This window comes from Mya arenaria, chromosome 3 (assembly GCF_026914265.1).
Source record: "Mya arenaria isolate MELC-2E11 chromosome 3, ASM2691426v1".
NCBI lineage: Eukaryota > Metazoa > Mollusca > Bivalvia > Myida > Myidae > Mya > Mya arenaria.
Window position 1 is genome coordinate 80,755,020 of NC_069124.1, and position 17,863 is coordinate 80,772,882.

At 35.2% G+C, this 17,863-nt stretch overlaps 1 protein-coding gene across 1 annotated transcript in view; it reads left to right on the plus strand.

Annotated features, from left to right (window-relative positions):
• The window catches only part of LOC128227813 (protogenin-like), a 46,100-nt gene that overhangs the window by 7,124 nt on the left and 21,113 nt on the right, over window positions 1-17,863 (plus strand). Inside the window, exons 2-4 of the mRNA XM_052938682.1 lie at window positions 13,129-13,440; window positions 14,677-14,827; window positions 17,714-17,850. Coding sequence (XP_052794642.1) covers window positions 13,129-13,440; window positions 14,677-14,827; window positions 17,714-17,850 — 600 coding nt within the window. The remainder of the gene's footprint in view (window positions 1-13,128; window positions 13,441-14,676; window positions 14,828-17,713; window positions 17,851-17,863) is intronic.

Genomic DNA, 17,863 nt, shown 5'->3' on the forward strand with positions numbered 1-17,863 from the left:
AGTTTAAAATACATTGTTAAACAACACAGATGAGAGGTTTTTACCTTGCCGGACATAATTGCTCATTTATATGTATAACTCATTATTTTCACCGGAAATACAAGGCTTGCTATTTTGGAATGAGTTATGTATCAGTTGAAATAATGTTCATGTTATGCCGTTATGTAGTAATTTGCTCCAAAGAATTATTCTTGAGATGTTATCAAAAGCAGCAGCAAAGTCAACGAAACATCACAAGAGTTTCCTTTTCTTTGACCTTAGTAATGAAATTAATTTGCGTAAGACAAAAATATGATCAATGTTGAGTAAATGTTGTATTATGATCGAAAGTCAGCTTGTTTGCACTAAATAAATGAGTATCGTTTAGAAACGAAATCAATCTGATATTAAGAACAGAAATAAATAATTTTGCCAGGTGGCTCAAAACAGTATTATGTCTGTTGTTTTTACATTAATCTTTACTCCCTTTGTTTTTGAAAATACGTTTGATACTTCCTATTGACCACACTTTTGAAGTTAAACCCATTGTTAAAATAATGTTTTTTTTTTATTTTATACAGGATCAACATTAGATGAGAGGTTCTCTGTATAGACTCTGTTAAAATCCCGTCAAACGCTGGACATTTTCCATAATTAAATTTCTGTATTAACGTTTGAATATATCACTTTTTGGGGCATTGATTGTCTCCCTCGTTTTTGATTGGATTAAGGGAGTCACCTCCTCACCTATGCTCCTCTCCGTGTTCAAAGTAACTATATAATTCTGTTAGGGGTGGTGCATGGCTTCTATTTTTAGTTTAAACAGAGTTAAGATTTGATCAATATGACATTGATTTATTATGTAGCATCAACCAGAGGTCTACTCGACATGAGTCTTGTGGTACTGGCTCTGATCTAAAGCACATTGTTGTTTCACATTTAGGACTCCTAAATGGGCAGATTTGCGCTATTGTTAGACACTTTTCAACGAATGGGTTATTTCTTTTATCAATTTCATACGAATGGGCAAATTTGGATCCGAAATTACGTCAGAATTTCCGGCAGCTAGGCAGCGTTAGTAGGACTTAGTGGGTATACTTTCATAATTGATGTATGGAAAATACCTAACAAAGGTTGATATGTGAGAACCGTTCGTGATTCCGCCCGTACTTATTATTCAAACTTGTGTCACTCCAAGACTATTTGACCGATTGTCTTGAAACCTTAGAGGAATATTTTTGAGATGACGAAGTTTTGCATCTTGGTTTTCGTTTGCAGATACACATAGTAAGTGGATAATTTTGGCCCTTTAAATACCGAAAATTGGCATTCAAAACTTCAAACCTGTGTGACCTAGACTCATGAAACCAAAGGGTTATGTTTTTGGGTTGAATAAGTTGTGCTCCTGGGATTGTTTTGGAGCTGCACAGTGCACATAGATAAGAGAGAGTTATTGCACTTCAATTAGCAAATATTGACATTTTCGAATTATGGTTCTTGTTTTTGATAGAAGTGACAGTTCTATTGATATGTTTTTTTAAAGTAAATGGAGTTTCATGTTGACAGCTCTAAATACTCCAATATGTTCACGAAGCAGTCAGTTAAAATTTGGGTCCCCACAAAAAGGGGGGCATATAGATTTGACCCTGTCCGTCAGATCGTAAGTTTACAAGTATCCGTCGCTCTAAACTCCAACATAATTTTTGTCAAGTAACCTTGGCGGAATGTTTTTATTTACGTGATAAAGTGTTACACCTGGAATTTCGTTTCCTGCTTCACTCAGTAAAAAGTTATGGGCATTGAATTAGCAAAAGTAGACATAACTGGACTGGTGTCGACCAAAACTCCAAAAATAATTCGCCACCTAGAGTCATAAAACCTGTATATTTTGATAGTTACGTATTGAAGTTGATATCAGTATTGTTATATTGCGTTTATAATGAATTTTGATATGCATATAGAGTTTCTTTAGTTTTTGTTTGTCAAACAAAAACATTGAGCATTGTCATCTATCATTTCTAAGTTCAGCTCGATTTTGTAATCTTGATGTACTGTATTACGTATAAACGATGAAAACATGAACCTTATATCATGGGAATATGGGTGTGTGGGCGACAGTCCCCCCCCCCACATATAAGGAGTACAGTATCAAACATTTAAAGACTCACAACATAGGTTGATGTATCTTTTATATTAATTCATTATCATGTTTAACTCATTTTACTTTGATTAAAAAAAACAACAACATATACTTTATATACAGATAGAAAATATTAGCCTTTTATAAATGTTTTAATTGATAGCTACATGGCCACAAACTCTTCGGGTAAAAAACTTCAAAATGTCGCTGATATTTATACATGATAATGCTTTTAAATATAAAGAAAACAATCATAATAGGAATTGTTAAAACGTTATCCAACAGAAAGACTGTTTCTAATAACATTAGTACACGGCCCAATTATGGGATTCTAAAAAATGGATCTTTCTATTTGTGGGATTTGTTCTATACATATACCAAAACATGCTTTTTCGAACCATACATATGAGTCTGACTAGCCAGTAGTTTTGACTTTTATTTGTGACATCAACTTAACGTTTTCTATCCAAATGTGTTCATATTTTGTCCTTACTGTACGGGATGACCCCTAAATGATGCATTTATCACTAGTCTAGAGAAGTTTTGCTGGCTTTTGTATTTCTCGTTTGTGACATATTCGTTTGTGTGTGTCCTTAGACTATTAATCATTGAGACTCCCAAAGTGAATTCATGTGTGCTTTGGCTGACCGAGGCAACCCCACAATGTTTTGATGTAGACCCTGATCGTCTTTGTCTTGTGCGTTGTGTTTGTTTCTGTGTTTTTTTTCAGTCTGTCTGTCATTTCGGTTTTGCTATATTTTTCCAACTGAAAAACGCATTTCACATGTACCAATATGTTTCGGTCGACTTGGCTAATCTCTGTATATTTTTTTTCTGAAAATAAAACGATTACAATGCTTTCATAAGCTTCTAAGACATCAAGGAGTACATGACTGAACATTTGAACATAGCACATTCAAAGGCGGCCACCTACAAAGATGTTTCATTCCATGCTCAAACCCTCCCAAAAGCAATTTCACATAAAACATTCAATAGCTGCCCTCTACCAGGATGTTTCATTCCATGCTCAAACCCTCCCAAAAGCAATTTCGCATAAGACATTCAATAGCTGCCCCCTTCCAGGATGTTTCATTCCATGCTCAAACCCTCCCAAAAGCAATTTCACATAAGACATTCAATAGCTGCCCTCTACCAGGATGTTTCATTCCATGCTCAACCCTCCCAAAAGCAATTTCACATAAGACATTCAATAGCTGGCTTCTACCAGGATGTTTCATTCCATGCTCAAACCCTCCCAAAAGCAATTTCACATAAGCCATTCAATAGCTGCCTTCTACCAGGATGTTTCATTCCATGCTTAAACCCTCCCAAAAGCAATTTCACATAGGACATTCAATAGCTGCCCTCTACCAGGATGTTTCATTCCATGCTCAAACCCTCCCAAAAGCAATTTCACATAAGCCATTCAATAGCTGCCCTCTACCAGGATGTTTCATTCCATGCTCAAACCCTCCCAAAAGCAATTTCGCATAAAACATTCAATAGCTGCCCTCTACCAGGATGTTTCATTCCATGCTTAAACCCCACCAAAAGCAATTTCACATAAAACATTTAATAACTGCCCTCTACCAGGATGTTTCATTCCATGCTCAAACCCGAAGGACAATTAGACAGATGTATTGAACATAGTTCATATAATACGTGTATGTTTACTGGGTTCACTAACGTGTTAAAAGTTCTGTAGCTCTTATGCAATAGTTGTAGCACATTATTACTAGTAGTTAACGGTTTTGAAGATAATAGACTACGTAAAATAAATCTGACAAATGCCAGCCCCAATGAACGTCAAACTCTTATAGGGTCAGTTGTATTAAGGATGACTCTAGCTAATTCAAACTCCAGAGCTAGCTTAAACTTTATTATACTCCTATGCAAATGATTAACTTTAAAAGTAGATATAGCGAGGACTTAGGTAAAACATTTAGCAGTAATCTGACTAGCTTTAAACTAAATAAGTATCCAGTTCTCAAGGGTAGAGAGGGAGAGAATTTCATTCACATTTAAATCATGCATCTCATTTATATGTAGGACGGGTAATACATTCCAGACTACAAACGAATCTTTCAATGTCATTTATTACGGTCCAAAGATCAGGTCACACAACAATAATGGTTTAAACAGGCTCAGTTTGATGTTCTAAATGTTCTTATTCATACTTCATAGCTGCATTTTGAAACACAAGATGCATTGTATGAAATTGATCCTGACATGAGTGGTGTAATTTTACTAATATTTAAAGAGATTCGATCTAAAAAATGTTATTTAAGTAGGAGATATTTCTAACAGAAGAACTTGATGAAATGTATCCCAGGCCGCTGGACTTAATTTACAAATATTTTTTGCACCGGATACATGTCGAATATTATGAGCGCCTATGAGTCTATTTTAACCTGTTGGTGTAATTTATTTCACTGTTCATAAGTAAAACAACTATTTAACAACGGGATATCCCCCTGTCAAGATGGTTGTGTGCAATATGTATATAATAATACTACTTTTTTAGCTCGCCTGTTTTTAAGATAAAAAGTCGAGGTCTCGGTGTCGTCGTCGTGCAAAACGTAAGCTCTATAACCGGTCAAGATATTCATTTCAGGCTTGGTACACATAATGCCAGCTCAAATAAGCGCATGTATTTGAGGTGAATAATTCTAATAATTGTCAGGTTTCGCCCATTGTTCAATTGCGAAAAAAAGACCAGCGATAGCGTTGGCCCTCGGCGCTCATGTAATGTTTAGGAGGACAGTACACTCTTTTACACCAACAAGTGTTATAATATGACTTTGAACATCAATGAGCCATTTCGAAAACAATTTGTTCATTAAACAGATTTGGAAAGAATATGCACTCGTTAAAGAAAACCCGATAAGATTGTACTCATAAACCAAGCAAAATTGCCCAAAAGGCAGTCATATGAAGACAATTTATATCCGTCATTACTTCAATTGTCGTATAAGGTATTTTGTCATGAACTGTTTTTACAACGTTTTCGTTAGTAATTATATTTATGACCCGACTGACATAGCGCACACTACAAACATCCATTTTTTTTTTTTATCAACTTCCAGTAATATCTGTCCTTCTCTCCATCAAACAATCTTGTATTGGTTTTTATAATTGACAAGCAAGCTGAGTAGAAGTGCAAAACATAGTTTTGTAATGGTATAAGTGACAAGCACGCTGAGTTTAAGTACAAGACCCAGTTTTGTAATGGTATTAGTAACAATCAAGTTGAGTAGAAGTGCAAAACATAGTTTTGTAATGGTATTAGTGGCAAGCACGCTGAGTTAAAGTGCAAGACATAGTTTTGTAATGGTATTAGTGACAAACACTGAGTTTAATTGCATGACATATTTTTGTATTGGTATAAGTAACAAGCAGGCTAAGTAGAAGTGCAAGACATAGTTTTGTATTGCTATAATTGACAAACACGCTGAGACGAAGTGCAAGACATAATTTTGTATTAGTATAATTCGCAAACGCTGAGTAGAAGTGCAAAACATAGTTTTGTATTGGCATAAGTTACAAGCACGCTAAATAGAAGTGCAAGACATAGTTTTGTATTGCTATAAGTGACAAACACGCTGAGACGAAGTGCAAGACATAATTTTGTATTAGTATAATTCGCAAACGCTGAGTAGAAGTGCAATACATAGTTTTGCATTGGTATAAGTTACAAGCACGCTAAATAGAAGTGCAAGACATAGTTTTGCATTGGTATAAGTTACAAGCACGCTAAATAGAAGTGCAAGACATAGTTTTGCATTGGTATAAGTTACAAGCACGCTAAATAGAAGTGCAAGACATAGTTTTGCATTGGTATTAGTGACAAGCAAGCTGAGTAGAAGTGCAAGACATAGTTTTGCATTGGCATAAGTTACAAGCACGCTAAATAGAAGTGCAAGACATAGTTTTGCATTGGTATTAGTGACAAGTAAGCTGAGTAGAAGTGCAAAACATAGTTTTGTATGGTATTAGTGACAAGCACTCTGAGTTTAAGTGCAATACATAGTTTTGTAATGGTATTAGTGACAAGCACGCTGAGTTTAAGTGCAATACATAGTTTTGTAATGGTATTAGTGACAAACACGTTGAGACGAAGTGCAAGACATAATTTTGTATTAGTATAATTCGCAAACGCTGAGTAAAAGTGCAAGACATAGTTTTGTATTGCTATAAGTGACAAGCACGCTGAGTTAAAGTGCATGACATACTTTTGTAATGGTATTAGTGACAAGCACGCTGAGTATAAGTGCATGATATACTTTTGTAATGGTATTAGTGACAGGCACGCTGAGTTAAAGTGCATGACATACTTTTGTAATGGTATTAGTGACAAGCACGCTGAGTATAAGTGCATGCCATAGTTTTGTATTGGTATAATTCGCAAACGTTGAGTAGAAGTGCAAGACATAGTTTTGTAATGGTATTAGTTACGAGCAAGCTAAGTAGAAGTGCAAGACATGGTTATGTATTGCTTTAAGTGACAATCACGCTGAGACGAAGTGCAAGACATAATTTTGTATTGATATAATTTGCAAACGCTGAGTAGAAGTGTAAGACATAGTTTTGTATTGGTATAATTCGCAAACGCTGAGAAGAAGTGCAAGATTTAGTTTTGTATGGGTATAAGTGACAAGCACGCTGAGTAAAAGTGCATGACATAGTTTTGTATGGGTATAAGTGACAAGCACGCTGAGTATTATTGCATGACATAGTTTTGTATGGGTATAAGTGACAAGCACGCTGAGTAAAAGTGCATGACATAGTTTTGTATGGGTATAAGTGACCCGCACGCTGAGTAAAAGTGCATGACATAGTTTTGTATGGGTATAAGTGACAAACACGCTGAGTAAAAGTGCATGACATAGTTTTGTATGGGTATAAGTGACAAATACGCTGAGTAAAAGTGCATGACATAGTTTTGTATGGGTATAAGTGACAAACACGCTGAGTAAAAGTGCATGACATAGTTTTGTATGGGTATAAGTGACAAACACGCTGAGTAAAAGTGCATGACATAGTTTTGTATGGGTATAAGTGACCCGCACGCTGAGTAAAAGGCATGACATAGTTTTGTATGGGTATAAGTGACCCGCACGCTGAGTAAAAGTGCATGACATAGTTTTGTATGAGTATAAGTGACCCGCACGCTGAGTAAAAGTGCATGACATAGTTTTGTATGGGTATAAGTGACCCGCACGCTGAGTAAAAGTGCATGACATAGTTTTGTATGGGTATAAGTGACCCGCACGCTGAGTAAAAGTGCATGACATAGATTTATTGCATGACATAGTTTTGTATGAGTATAAGTGACAAGCACGCTGAGTAAAAGTGCATGAAATAGTTTTGTAATGGTATAAGTGACAAGCACGCTGAGTAGAAGTGCATGACTTAGTTTTGTATTGATATAATTCACAAACGCTGAGTAAAAGTGCAGGACATAGTTTTGTATTGTTATAGTTCACAAACGCTAAGTAGACAAGCATGCGGAGTAGAAGTACAATATATAGTTTTGTTTTGGTATGCAAAACATATAGCAAGCTGAGTAGATGTTTGTGGCATAGTTTTGTATGGGAATAATTGACAAGCACACTGATTAGAAGTGCAAGACAAAGTTTAGTTAACCTTGGCATTGGACAATACATTGTATATATTATATATATTTGTTATATACATCGTCATTATTATTTGGCATACTATAAGTGTAAATTTGCTGTGCACTTTGTTACTCTAAACCTTTTCAAAGGCTTTCATAAAATGAATGAATGTTTGGTAGAAGCGACAAATACGATTTTTTTTTACCTTGGTCTTTGCAAATACTAGTTATTGCCCATGTAACATCGATAACATTATGTTTTTGCTCTTTGTTGACTACTTTCATAAATTGTAGAAAGGATAAAACGGACGAGGGACATTACGTTTCAATAACGCTCATTTCTACTGTGTATACCCACTTTGTTACCATTTGGCATTCTGAAAAGTGTTGTTGGCGGGATAATCATTACTCATTTCATGAGTCAACTGCTAATTAAGTGTCCATACTTTGAATTTATTTTTGTATTTTTGTATACGCGTTATTAAGTTTTTCTACGAATACACATAGTGACCAATGTTTTATCGAGATGTTATTAGGGAATTCATATAAGCTTATCAATGTTCCTAGACCAATGATTTCTTAACAATTGTGTTTTTTACCATCACGTTTTTTTTCACGTATTGAACTGAGTTTGACACGAGATTCTTTTTAAAATCATTTTGATTACGTATATACTACTAGGCTCAAGTGTGGTGTAGTGATGTGGTTGAATTTGTTTTTGTGTCATATGTTTCAATTTGTTACGTGATTGAGACACAAATAAAACAAATACAATTCCCAGATCAGTGTTAATTAAGGTTTGAAAGAATATTTGGTATTGTTTGCCAAAATCTACATAATCCTGAAGAAAACGCTATTTCTATTAATTTGAAGTGTTCAAGTGTTGATTTAATGGTGAATGCTTGTTGGTGCCAATCTTTCAGAGTCCATGAAAGGCTTCTTAAATTTATGAACAATTTTGACACTAATGAGCTATTTTCGTAGTGCTTCAGAACAATCTAGAGTCGATCGTGTACGTGTGTTAACATTTACGCTTCACGATAACGGTGAATGGAACGCAATTGTCAGTATCTTTAGAAACAGAGAAAAGAAAGCGTGTAGTTTAAAGGGCAGATAACACCAGTTCGGAAGTGCCTACTTTTTGTTTACATTTTCACCCTATTGTTTGTGTTCATACGTCGGATTTGGTCACTTTATCGAATAAACGGTTACGTTCATTGAAGTATATTTTCCATATTAGAAACGTATTTTTTCTTCACTTTGTTTAGTGTTAAGTACACATGTGTAACTTTCTCCCCATAGATGGTGTTCGGGTCATGAAACTCAAGAAATCAGTGTTATTCTTGCAAATTGGTCAATTGTGTATAGAATATATAGGAATTGTGTTTAGTAGTCTGTGACCTGCTAGTGGCATGTACCTTAAAAATATGATAATTTTCAAGAAAAATATAAAAATTCCATTTGTGATAAAGCGAACCAACATAATACAAGAAGTCAACTTGCAATCGACATGAGATATGTTACTAAATAATGCAGTCTAAATCTATAACCAATTTAAAACCTTTTAACAGCACACTAAAACTATCCTACGTAATGTTCGGCATTTGTACAATGTGTGTTGATGTAGTCCCGAAGTCATCATTAAATGATGTGTTATGTAGCATTTTGTTTCATCATTGTTATTCAGGAACTCTCAATCGGAGCATCCGCCCTTTTTTCAAAGCGTCAATATTTCAAGCCCGATCTAGAAGTCGGATGAATGAATGTATTATTTCGGTTACTATATCAGTCTTTAGTGTATAGTAATTTAAAGTGTGCTCTTCAAACTACTATTAACCAGCGAACCGCAAGAGCATGCCGAAATGATTTACTCCAAGGACGAGCAGACGAACGTTACTAATTAGTTGCCCATTCTCATTAGACACCGAAAGAGCGGACACTACCACAATGAGTGTGTTTATTCCTATTCCTGAAATGGATGACATTTATTATGTTTTTGTCGGTGCCATGCACTATGTTATCTAGCAGTATGTCATTGTTTTGTGGTAAGAACTGAATGGATCATGAACGATTACTTATGTACGCAATATTAGCATTTCATGAATTAATAACTGTTCTGGTCGGAACTTATCACTTACATATATGGAACTTATCACTTACATATATGGAACTTATCACTTACATATATGGAACTTATCACTTACATATATGGAACTTATCTTTAACCACATTCAGGAATCATTATCTGAATCACTAGCCTTCTAATTTTTAACACACAATCTCTACCCCCCCCCCCCCCATTCTGAACTGAACTCATGCAGGTGTGAGTTGAGCCGATCTAAGACTTTTTTAAATAAAACGTTCTGATAAACCAAGACCCTGATGTGTAAATGTGTTCAATTGCTGTCGAAGAAAATAAGTCTGAACTGTTTGTTTCAAGCAAATACATATACAATGCCTTGAAGACACGTACTTGTGTACTCTGTGTAATGCAGTGGCGATACTACTGTTAAAAATCATCTTTCACTATGTTATTACTTACTGGCATTTTTACAAAACACTAATAACGTATGTTATAACTTTACTTAATAACTTAATTATGTTTTATTCCATTTGTGCAGCTGTTTGCCATGATAGTCATTCCTGACTTTGTGCTACAACCGAATTGCGTTTAGTAGTGTTGTGCCGATGATCGATTAAAATCGACAATTGATCGGAAAGGCCTACTTCGGCGACAATCGATAGTGAAATTTGAACAATCGATTATAGAAACAAGGGACGTTACCGCTACATACTTATTAACTTATTTCTGATTAATGCTAGTTTGAGTTGACATGTTAAGGTGGTACTATGTTTAGTTATGTACTCATTATCTTATCAAGTCAATAAGTCACTACAGTACCTAATTACAAATGTTCTTTGTAATTTAACAGCTACAGGATTGGTTCTCAACTTCTCATGTTTGTGGTTTAAAAGGGATTTTTAAAACAAGATACCGTTTACTTATGTAAGAATTTAGTTATCTTAGTTTTCGGAAAAAACTGTTCTTGTAAAACATAGAATATTCAACTGCTTGTTGTACTTGTTACTGAATGATTATTAAAAAGAAATTGATATCTTTCTTTGTGTTTATTTTACGCATGTATACAATACTAAATTTAAGACAAAATAATAGAGCCTGTGGTCTCATGTTCTGTAAAAATAACTTGTTAACACTAAACGATAGTTGCTTTCTGAATAAATAATGTAATTTATGTAGAGAAATTGACAAACAATATTGCAAGGGAACATTTGTGCTTAAAACTTGTGCATGCACTGTATCTTTATGCCTTTAATATGATGACCAAACATAATTAAATAATAATTTAAAATCGATTAATAATCAATCATTGATCGGTTTCATAAACCGATTATCGATAGCATTTTTTCTGTCCGATTCCAAATACTAGCGTTTAGTATGATCTGCTTCGAATGTATTTATTAAACAGTTTACATGAATGAAATACTGTACTGTTCTGTTCTGTGATCCGATCAGTGAAATCAGTGTTCTGTTCTGTTCTGTGATCCGATCAGTGAAATCAGTGTTCTGTTCTGTTCTGTGATCCGATCAGTGAAATCAGTGTTCTGTTCTGTTCTGTTCTGTGATCCGATCAGTGAAATCAGTGTTCTGTTCTGTTCTGTTCTGTGATCCGATCAGTGAAATCAGTGTTCTGTTCTGTTCTGTTCTATGATCCGATCAGTGAAATCAGTGTTCTTATACAACTACATGTACCACATTTGCTATAAAAGGAGTTTTATTGCCAATAAAAAGCCAAGAGCAATGCATGTGTAACACATAATGTGAGTAGGCTAGTTATAGCTTATTGTATACTTAGAGATGTATATTGAAATTTAACGAACCATTTGAACACAGTTGAACGACCGTTCATCTTTCGTAAAGACCTAAAATAAATGATAACGCATTTCATGTGCAGACTTAATTTTGAAAACTGATATATCATGCCGCGCCTTATTGACTTTCGCCGCTTTGTTTTTAAGCTACTCTGAACAAACATGCATGTGGAAGAAAATGCTAACGTCATTTTGTGGAATCAGTGTGAAAATTATTCTCTTTTTTGACATATAGTTTAGAAATTAAAATAAACACGAATTTTGTCAATTTATTAGATCGTGTATTATTACTATAAATCAACGATACGAGGCATTTAGTGCCTTGCTCATTTCTTTGAATTTCGGTCCATGAAACTTGGTAATGAAACGTAGTCTCAAGTCTTGCTGATTTAAAACTTTGAGGTTTATTTTGACTTCCTGCATCACACAAATGAACGCTCCGTTTTAAGATGAACTTCACACGATCTCCAACTTACAGCAGTGAGCGTATATGAATACATGTACCGTAGAATCACGATCAGATATAGTGAAAACGTGTAAAACATTGTACATCCGTTTCATTTCAGGATAAAGAGAGGTTTAGGCAAAATATGTTTATTGCGTGTGTTTGTTCTCATTTTTATAAACGTAGGATCTGTATTAATATAACCATGACGGATATTTTAAAATCTTCTGCAACGACCTTGGTCCAAAAATAAATTAATTCATTATAGTGTCATATTGTTCAATGCCTGTCATAAAATCAGTGAATCAGACTTGAGTTCATATCTTACAATTATAGATATGAAAAATGAATTGTTCAAAATGTTAAATTCAAATTCAATTAGTTAACGTCTTCCGCAGTTGTCCTCACGATCATACATACCAAGCTACCCGCAACACAAGGACGCGAGTAGTTCTCTCCCCTGTTTTAGTATTCTCAAATCTCAAAGCACCGGTTGTCTTTCTTGCGTTGAAGCGGGTTTGCGCTGGTTTCGCCTGCTCGCTATCGTCTGATGAATTTTCAAACCTATCTTCATATGTTTTCGCTAAAAGGCTGCCTATTTTTAAAAAAAACCGCTTCCAGGCATTTTCGTTTAGATTTCCAAAAATGAACAAAGAAAACCGGTTCTTTGCATAACAATGTCACTAAGTATGCATGTAACGCAAAACGACCAGACATTTATTGGACTGTTATGTAAGGACCCTAAAGTGAAACAGCAGAATTAGTTATTAGTTAAAGATTGTTTTTATTTACAACTGATGTGAAAGAAGTGATAACAACATATATTAAAGATAATCACTCTCGTTGGCACGAAGTCTGGCGAGAGGGGCTTACACACGCAACAACCTTATACATTTGCAACATATTAATTACTGTAACTGATCTTTTAAACAGTTTGCGCCGGAAAAACAAAAATCAACAGGAAACTATTACTATTTTTTACTATTTTTCACTGTCAGAATGAAATGCTATTTTTACAATAATTTCGTGAATGCATTGTAACATACTTCTTTGCAGAATCAGTCATAACAATACCTCAAAATGCTGCCGTTCACACAACTAAGAATCTCCTCGAGGTACGCAAGAACAGTAAAGTGGTGCTTGACTGTAATGTGACATCAACCTCATCAGTACTTGAGTACACATGGAAGAAAGACGGGCAAAATATTAAGCTACCTCAAAAACGGGTATCTATTTCATCAAACGGGTCCTTAATCATCGAAAAATTCCTCAGCAAACGCCAGCGGGACGACAGCGGTCTATATGAATGTTTCGTCTCCAACGCAAATGGAGAATTCATCGGAGCACAGATTTACACTTACGTTACAAGTAAGATCACAGACAACTGTTTCGTTTTTAACCTGTTTTAGTATTTGTTTTATTACTACCATATATATGTCTCCCCCATTCAAGGGGTGATATATTGTGTTTGCCCTAATCGTCAGTCTGTCCGTCAGTCAGTCCGTCAGTCAGTCAGTCAGTCAGTCCTTCCGTCAGTCAGTCTGTACGTCACACTTTCTTTACGCTCAATAACTTGGGACCGCTTACACCCAGGAACGTCATACTTGGTATGCCAGTCATAACTAGTAGATTCATATTGGGTATGCAAGTTTAGCATGAGGATGGCCCCTGTTGATTTTGGGATAAGTAGTGGTCAAAGTCAAGGTCGCAGTGACCTTTAGGTAAAAAAGATATGTTCGTGGTGAATCCGTTGACCTAAAGCTGAAAAATGGTTTCTGATCAATAACTAAAAAACACTTGCACCCAGGAACTTCACACTTGGTGTGCTACTTGGTCATGACAAGTAGATGAACCCTATTGATTTTGAGATCAGAAGGTAAAAGATTGAGGTGAAAAAAAACAACGGTTTCCGCTTAATAACTTAAAACGCCTGCACCCAAAAACTTCATACTTGGTATGCTTGTTTGTCATGACTAGTAGATGGCCCCTTGTTGATTTTGAGATCAAAAGTTCAAAGCTCAAGGTCACGGTGACCTTGAGGTGAAAAACGGGTTCCACTCAATAACTGAGTATTCTTTAGGTGGGTCACTTCATACTTGGTATGCAAGTTGGTCATATCTAGAATATGACACCTGTTGATTTTGACATCAGTAGATCAAAGGTCAAGGTCCGGAGACCTTCTGGTGGAAAACGGTATCTTGGCTGTGAGTCCGGTGACCTGAAGCTGAAAAATGGTTTCTGCCCAATAACTAAAGAACACTTGCATCCAGATACTTGGTATGCTAGTTGGTTATGACTTGTTGATGACCCTTATTAATTTTGAAATAAGTAGGTCAAAGGTAAAGGTCGCAGTGACCTTGAGTTGAAAAAAACACTTTTCACTTAATAACTATAGAACGCTTGCACACACAATAGGAGAGACTAGCGCTTTAAAAAAAAGCAATCTATTTTTCTGTATATGTTTTGTGGACATGTTAGACTAACGTATGATATAATGATAAAAACAGCATACGTAAATTGCAAAATAAGTACAATTTCATTTCGCGTTTTATGAATACGCTTTCTACTTCTGCAAACGTCTCCCTCTTATTCCAATCACTATAGAGCCTTCAATAACGCTGACTCCACGCAGCCTGGACGCGACTGCTGGGAGCACGGTGCGTTTTGAGTGTGCAGTGAGCCATAACCATGACCAATCCGCCTTGTTCGCATGGCTTCATCCCGACGGTACCTCAGTTTCAACAACCGACCACAGGTTTGTACCACCAAATACAATGGATTCAAAACACAAATCAGCGGAAACAACTTTTTGGTATTTTTTTTTAGAAAGGTACAAAATCCTGCATAGTGGCCACATATTTATATGGGTATCATTTGAAAGGTTTGCTTGTTGAATAAGAGTACAGTTGTTAGTGAAACAGATCAAAGATTGCCAGAATAACGTGTCGATCGTTATATTTGTCTGGCCATATACTATAGTATACATACATTACATTAGTCAATAGAAACTACAGGGACATTCCATGGAGACAGCAGCCTTAAGTTTGATAATAACTGAACCTTACATTTACCAGAGGAAAGACCCATGTGACGTCACAAACAATTTTGTTAACATGTGATTTTTCCACGTGTTCAATGCTCTTAAAAGTACTAAGTTCACGTATGGTTGCCAGACATCGTAAATATGGATGAAATACCTTACAGTAAATGGTTACGGCTTAACGACAGCTATCTGATAAGCTAGCAGCTACACGAAGTTTCTAAAGTGACTACACCACTATGCAACCAGTTGGACAACGTTTTGAAGAACATTTCTTAATTATGATTACGCATAATTAAATAAAAATACTCCTAGGCTAGTTTTGAAAATACATGATATTTTTTTTTGCTGGAAACATCAAAAACAAGTAATTAACCATTTTTAACAAATTTTGCAAGAAAGAGTGAGTGAACTGTTACTAAATAGTCATTAGTCATTGTACGTTCCCCATAACAGAAAGGAGGGTGTTCATGTGAATTCCTTTACAATTGTAGAAAATTAACACAAAAAACTGCGTTTCTCACACAAGCATTTGCGAAACAAAAAGATGAACTTTGATATATAACTTCACCTTGTTTTAAACGAGATAATAATATCTTTCTTGTTTTATGTCTACTTTTTACCGGAAGCAGCAGTTTTGATACGGCATGGGAAACAAATAAATTGGTTAAAATATTTGTGACAGCTTCAATATCATCGTTTTACGAGTGTTATGGTTCAAGCACAGTTTCGAAATCTTATAATTTCTTTCAGGCCTTTGTTTGAGCCCAAAGACTTCCATTTTTTTAAACGTGTAGATTTTCGTTACTTTCATCATCTTCCATATCTTGTTTCTACGATTTTATGATTTGAGAAACCAAAATCATTAAGTCAATAAAGTTTAGATTCAATCAGAAACGCCTGTTTTTTATCTTTGGTTGGCTGTATCAGTTTCGGAATGACCAATGCTCTTTATTCAAATACAACGGAATAATACACTTGAGTTGTTTTGAAGCAAACAAATGCAATCCAGAATCAAAATCTGAATGTTGATTAAAAATGGTATCATGCCATAGGTTTTAGCAATTCCCTCACATATTTTATATTTTTATTGACAAAAGGTTGCCTCTTTACAGATTTGGGAGCTTTATTTGCTATACTGGGTACACTAGGCTCGAGTTTGTGATCATTGTGGCGCCAATCTGTAGGTTGTGGTGCCAGTGAACTGTGGAGGTTCATGCATTGTTATTTTAGCTCTTTCTTTCATTTTTTAATCGATTACCGGGCTTCTGTTTTAAGCTGTTTATGCATTTGCTGTGAAATGTCCAACTTATTTAAAATATTATTTATATCTCATCTCAATTACAATTGAAAATACTTCACTATATGGTATTTCAATGATATAAGAAAGACTACCGATTGACTTGTATGTATGTCATCGGTTCAAATAATGTCGAGTGATTTGTATCCAACAACTTCTATTGATTATTCCATTGGCTGTTTATGCATTGCTGTGTTTTGTTTTTCTAAACAAGATCACAGTATCCTTTTTTATGGGCTTGACCATTGACATTCAATTATAGTATTTAGGCCCTTCATCATTACACAAGTGGGTGGAGTTGACAAAATAGTTTAACGTTTTATTCTTTTGGAGGTAATTGTTTTACAAGGACATATCATATAACCTTGGATATAGGCTTTAATGTGTTAAGGAATTAGGCGAAGGAAGCTTTCATCAGAGGTGTGTTATGAATCCGTTTGCATATCGAAAAGGTATTTTGATAATCAAGAAACTGCCGAGTATCAAATCAACATGGTCTTGTGTTTTTTTGGTGACATCTGTCCAAATAAGCGCGTTCTTTTAGAATGAGATATCTGCAATATACTTATTTGTGAAACAATCCAAACTAATAAAGCTGAACTGTCACAGATTGACAGTTTTGACATTAGACATTGATATTTTTTTTAGTTTTTGTCTCAGAATCAGCTGATTTTGGCATCAATGCCTTCAATTTATTCATAAAAGAAACCTCACAATAGAACAGAGCTCAATTGAGATTTTTTTTACTTAAAGCATTAGCAACGCTTTTAGCCAACAAAAATAAATATTTCAAACGTAAGTATGAACAAAAACTATGATAAGATCTCTTTTCAGCAGCTAGTATCACTGATTACCAGACATTGACGCAAGAATTGACTAATCCCAAGACCAAAAAAAAAGTTGTTGAAACAGTCATCATAAACGTTCAATGTATTGAAGGTTGGAAAGTTTCAAACAAATGCACACCTGAATCATGTTTTAAAACATTTATGTATGCGTTTGAACACAAAGTTCCTATATATATCGATGTGTTTTAGATGTGAGGTAGATAATACCAGAAAAACTTGCCTTTATTACCGATATTATAAATCATCAAGTTTAAACGGATACCTGTATTTTATGTGTTCAATTTATTGCCTAAATTTGCATAAAAGATGATTTTTGAAAGTGTGTGATGTAGTCCTTGAAACTCTTTTTTTGCATCGAAGGGATCAAATAACTGTAATATATCATTAACTATCTGATATTAATAGCGTTACTATTGCTATTACTACAGCGCTGACTTCCCTTTTCTTATGCAGGATATCTGCGTTGGCGGGCGTGCTGTACCTGTACAACGTGACAGAGGGGGACACGGGATCATACATATGTCAGGTGTTCCGTAGCGGGCAGGACATAGACATCCAGCAAAAGACCGCCACACTTCTCGTTCAACCCGGTAGCATAAACTA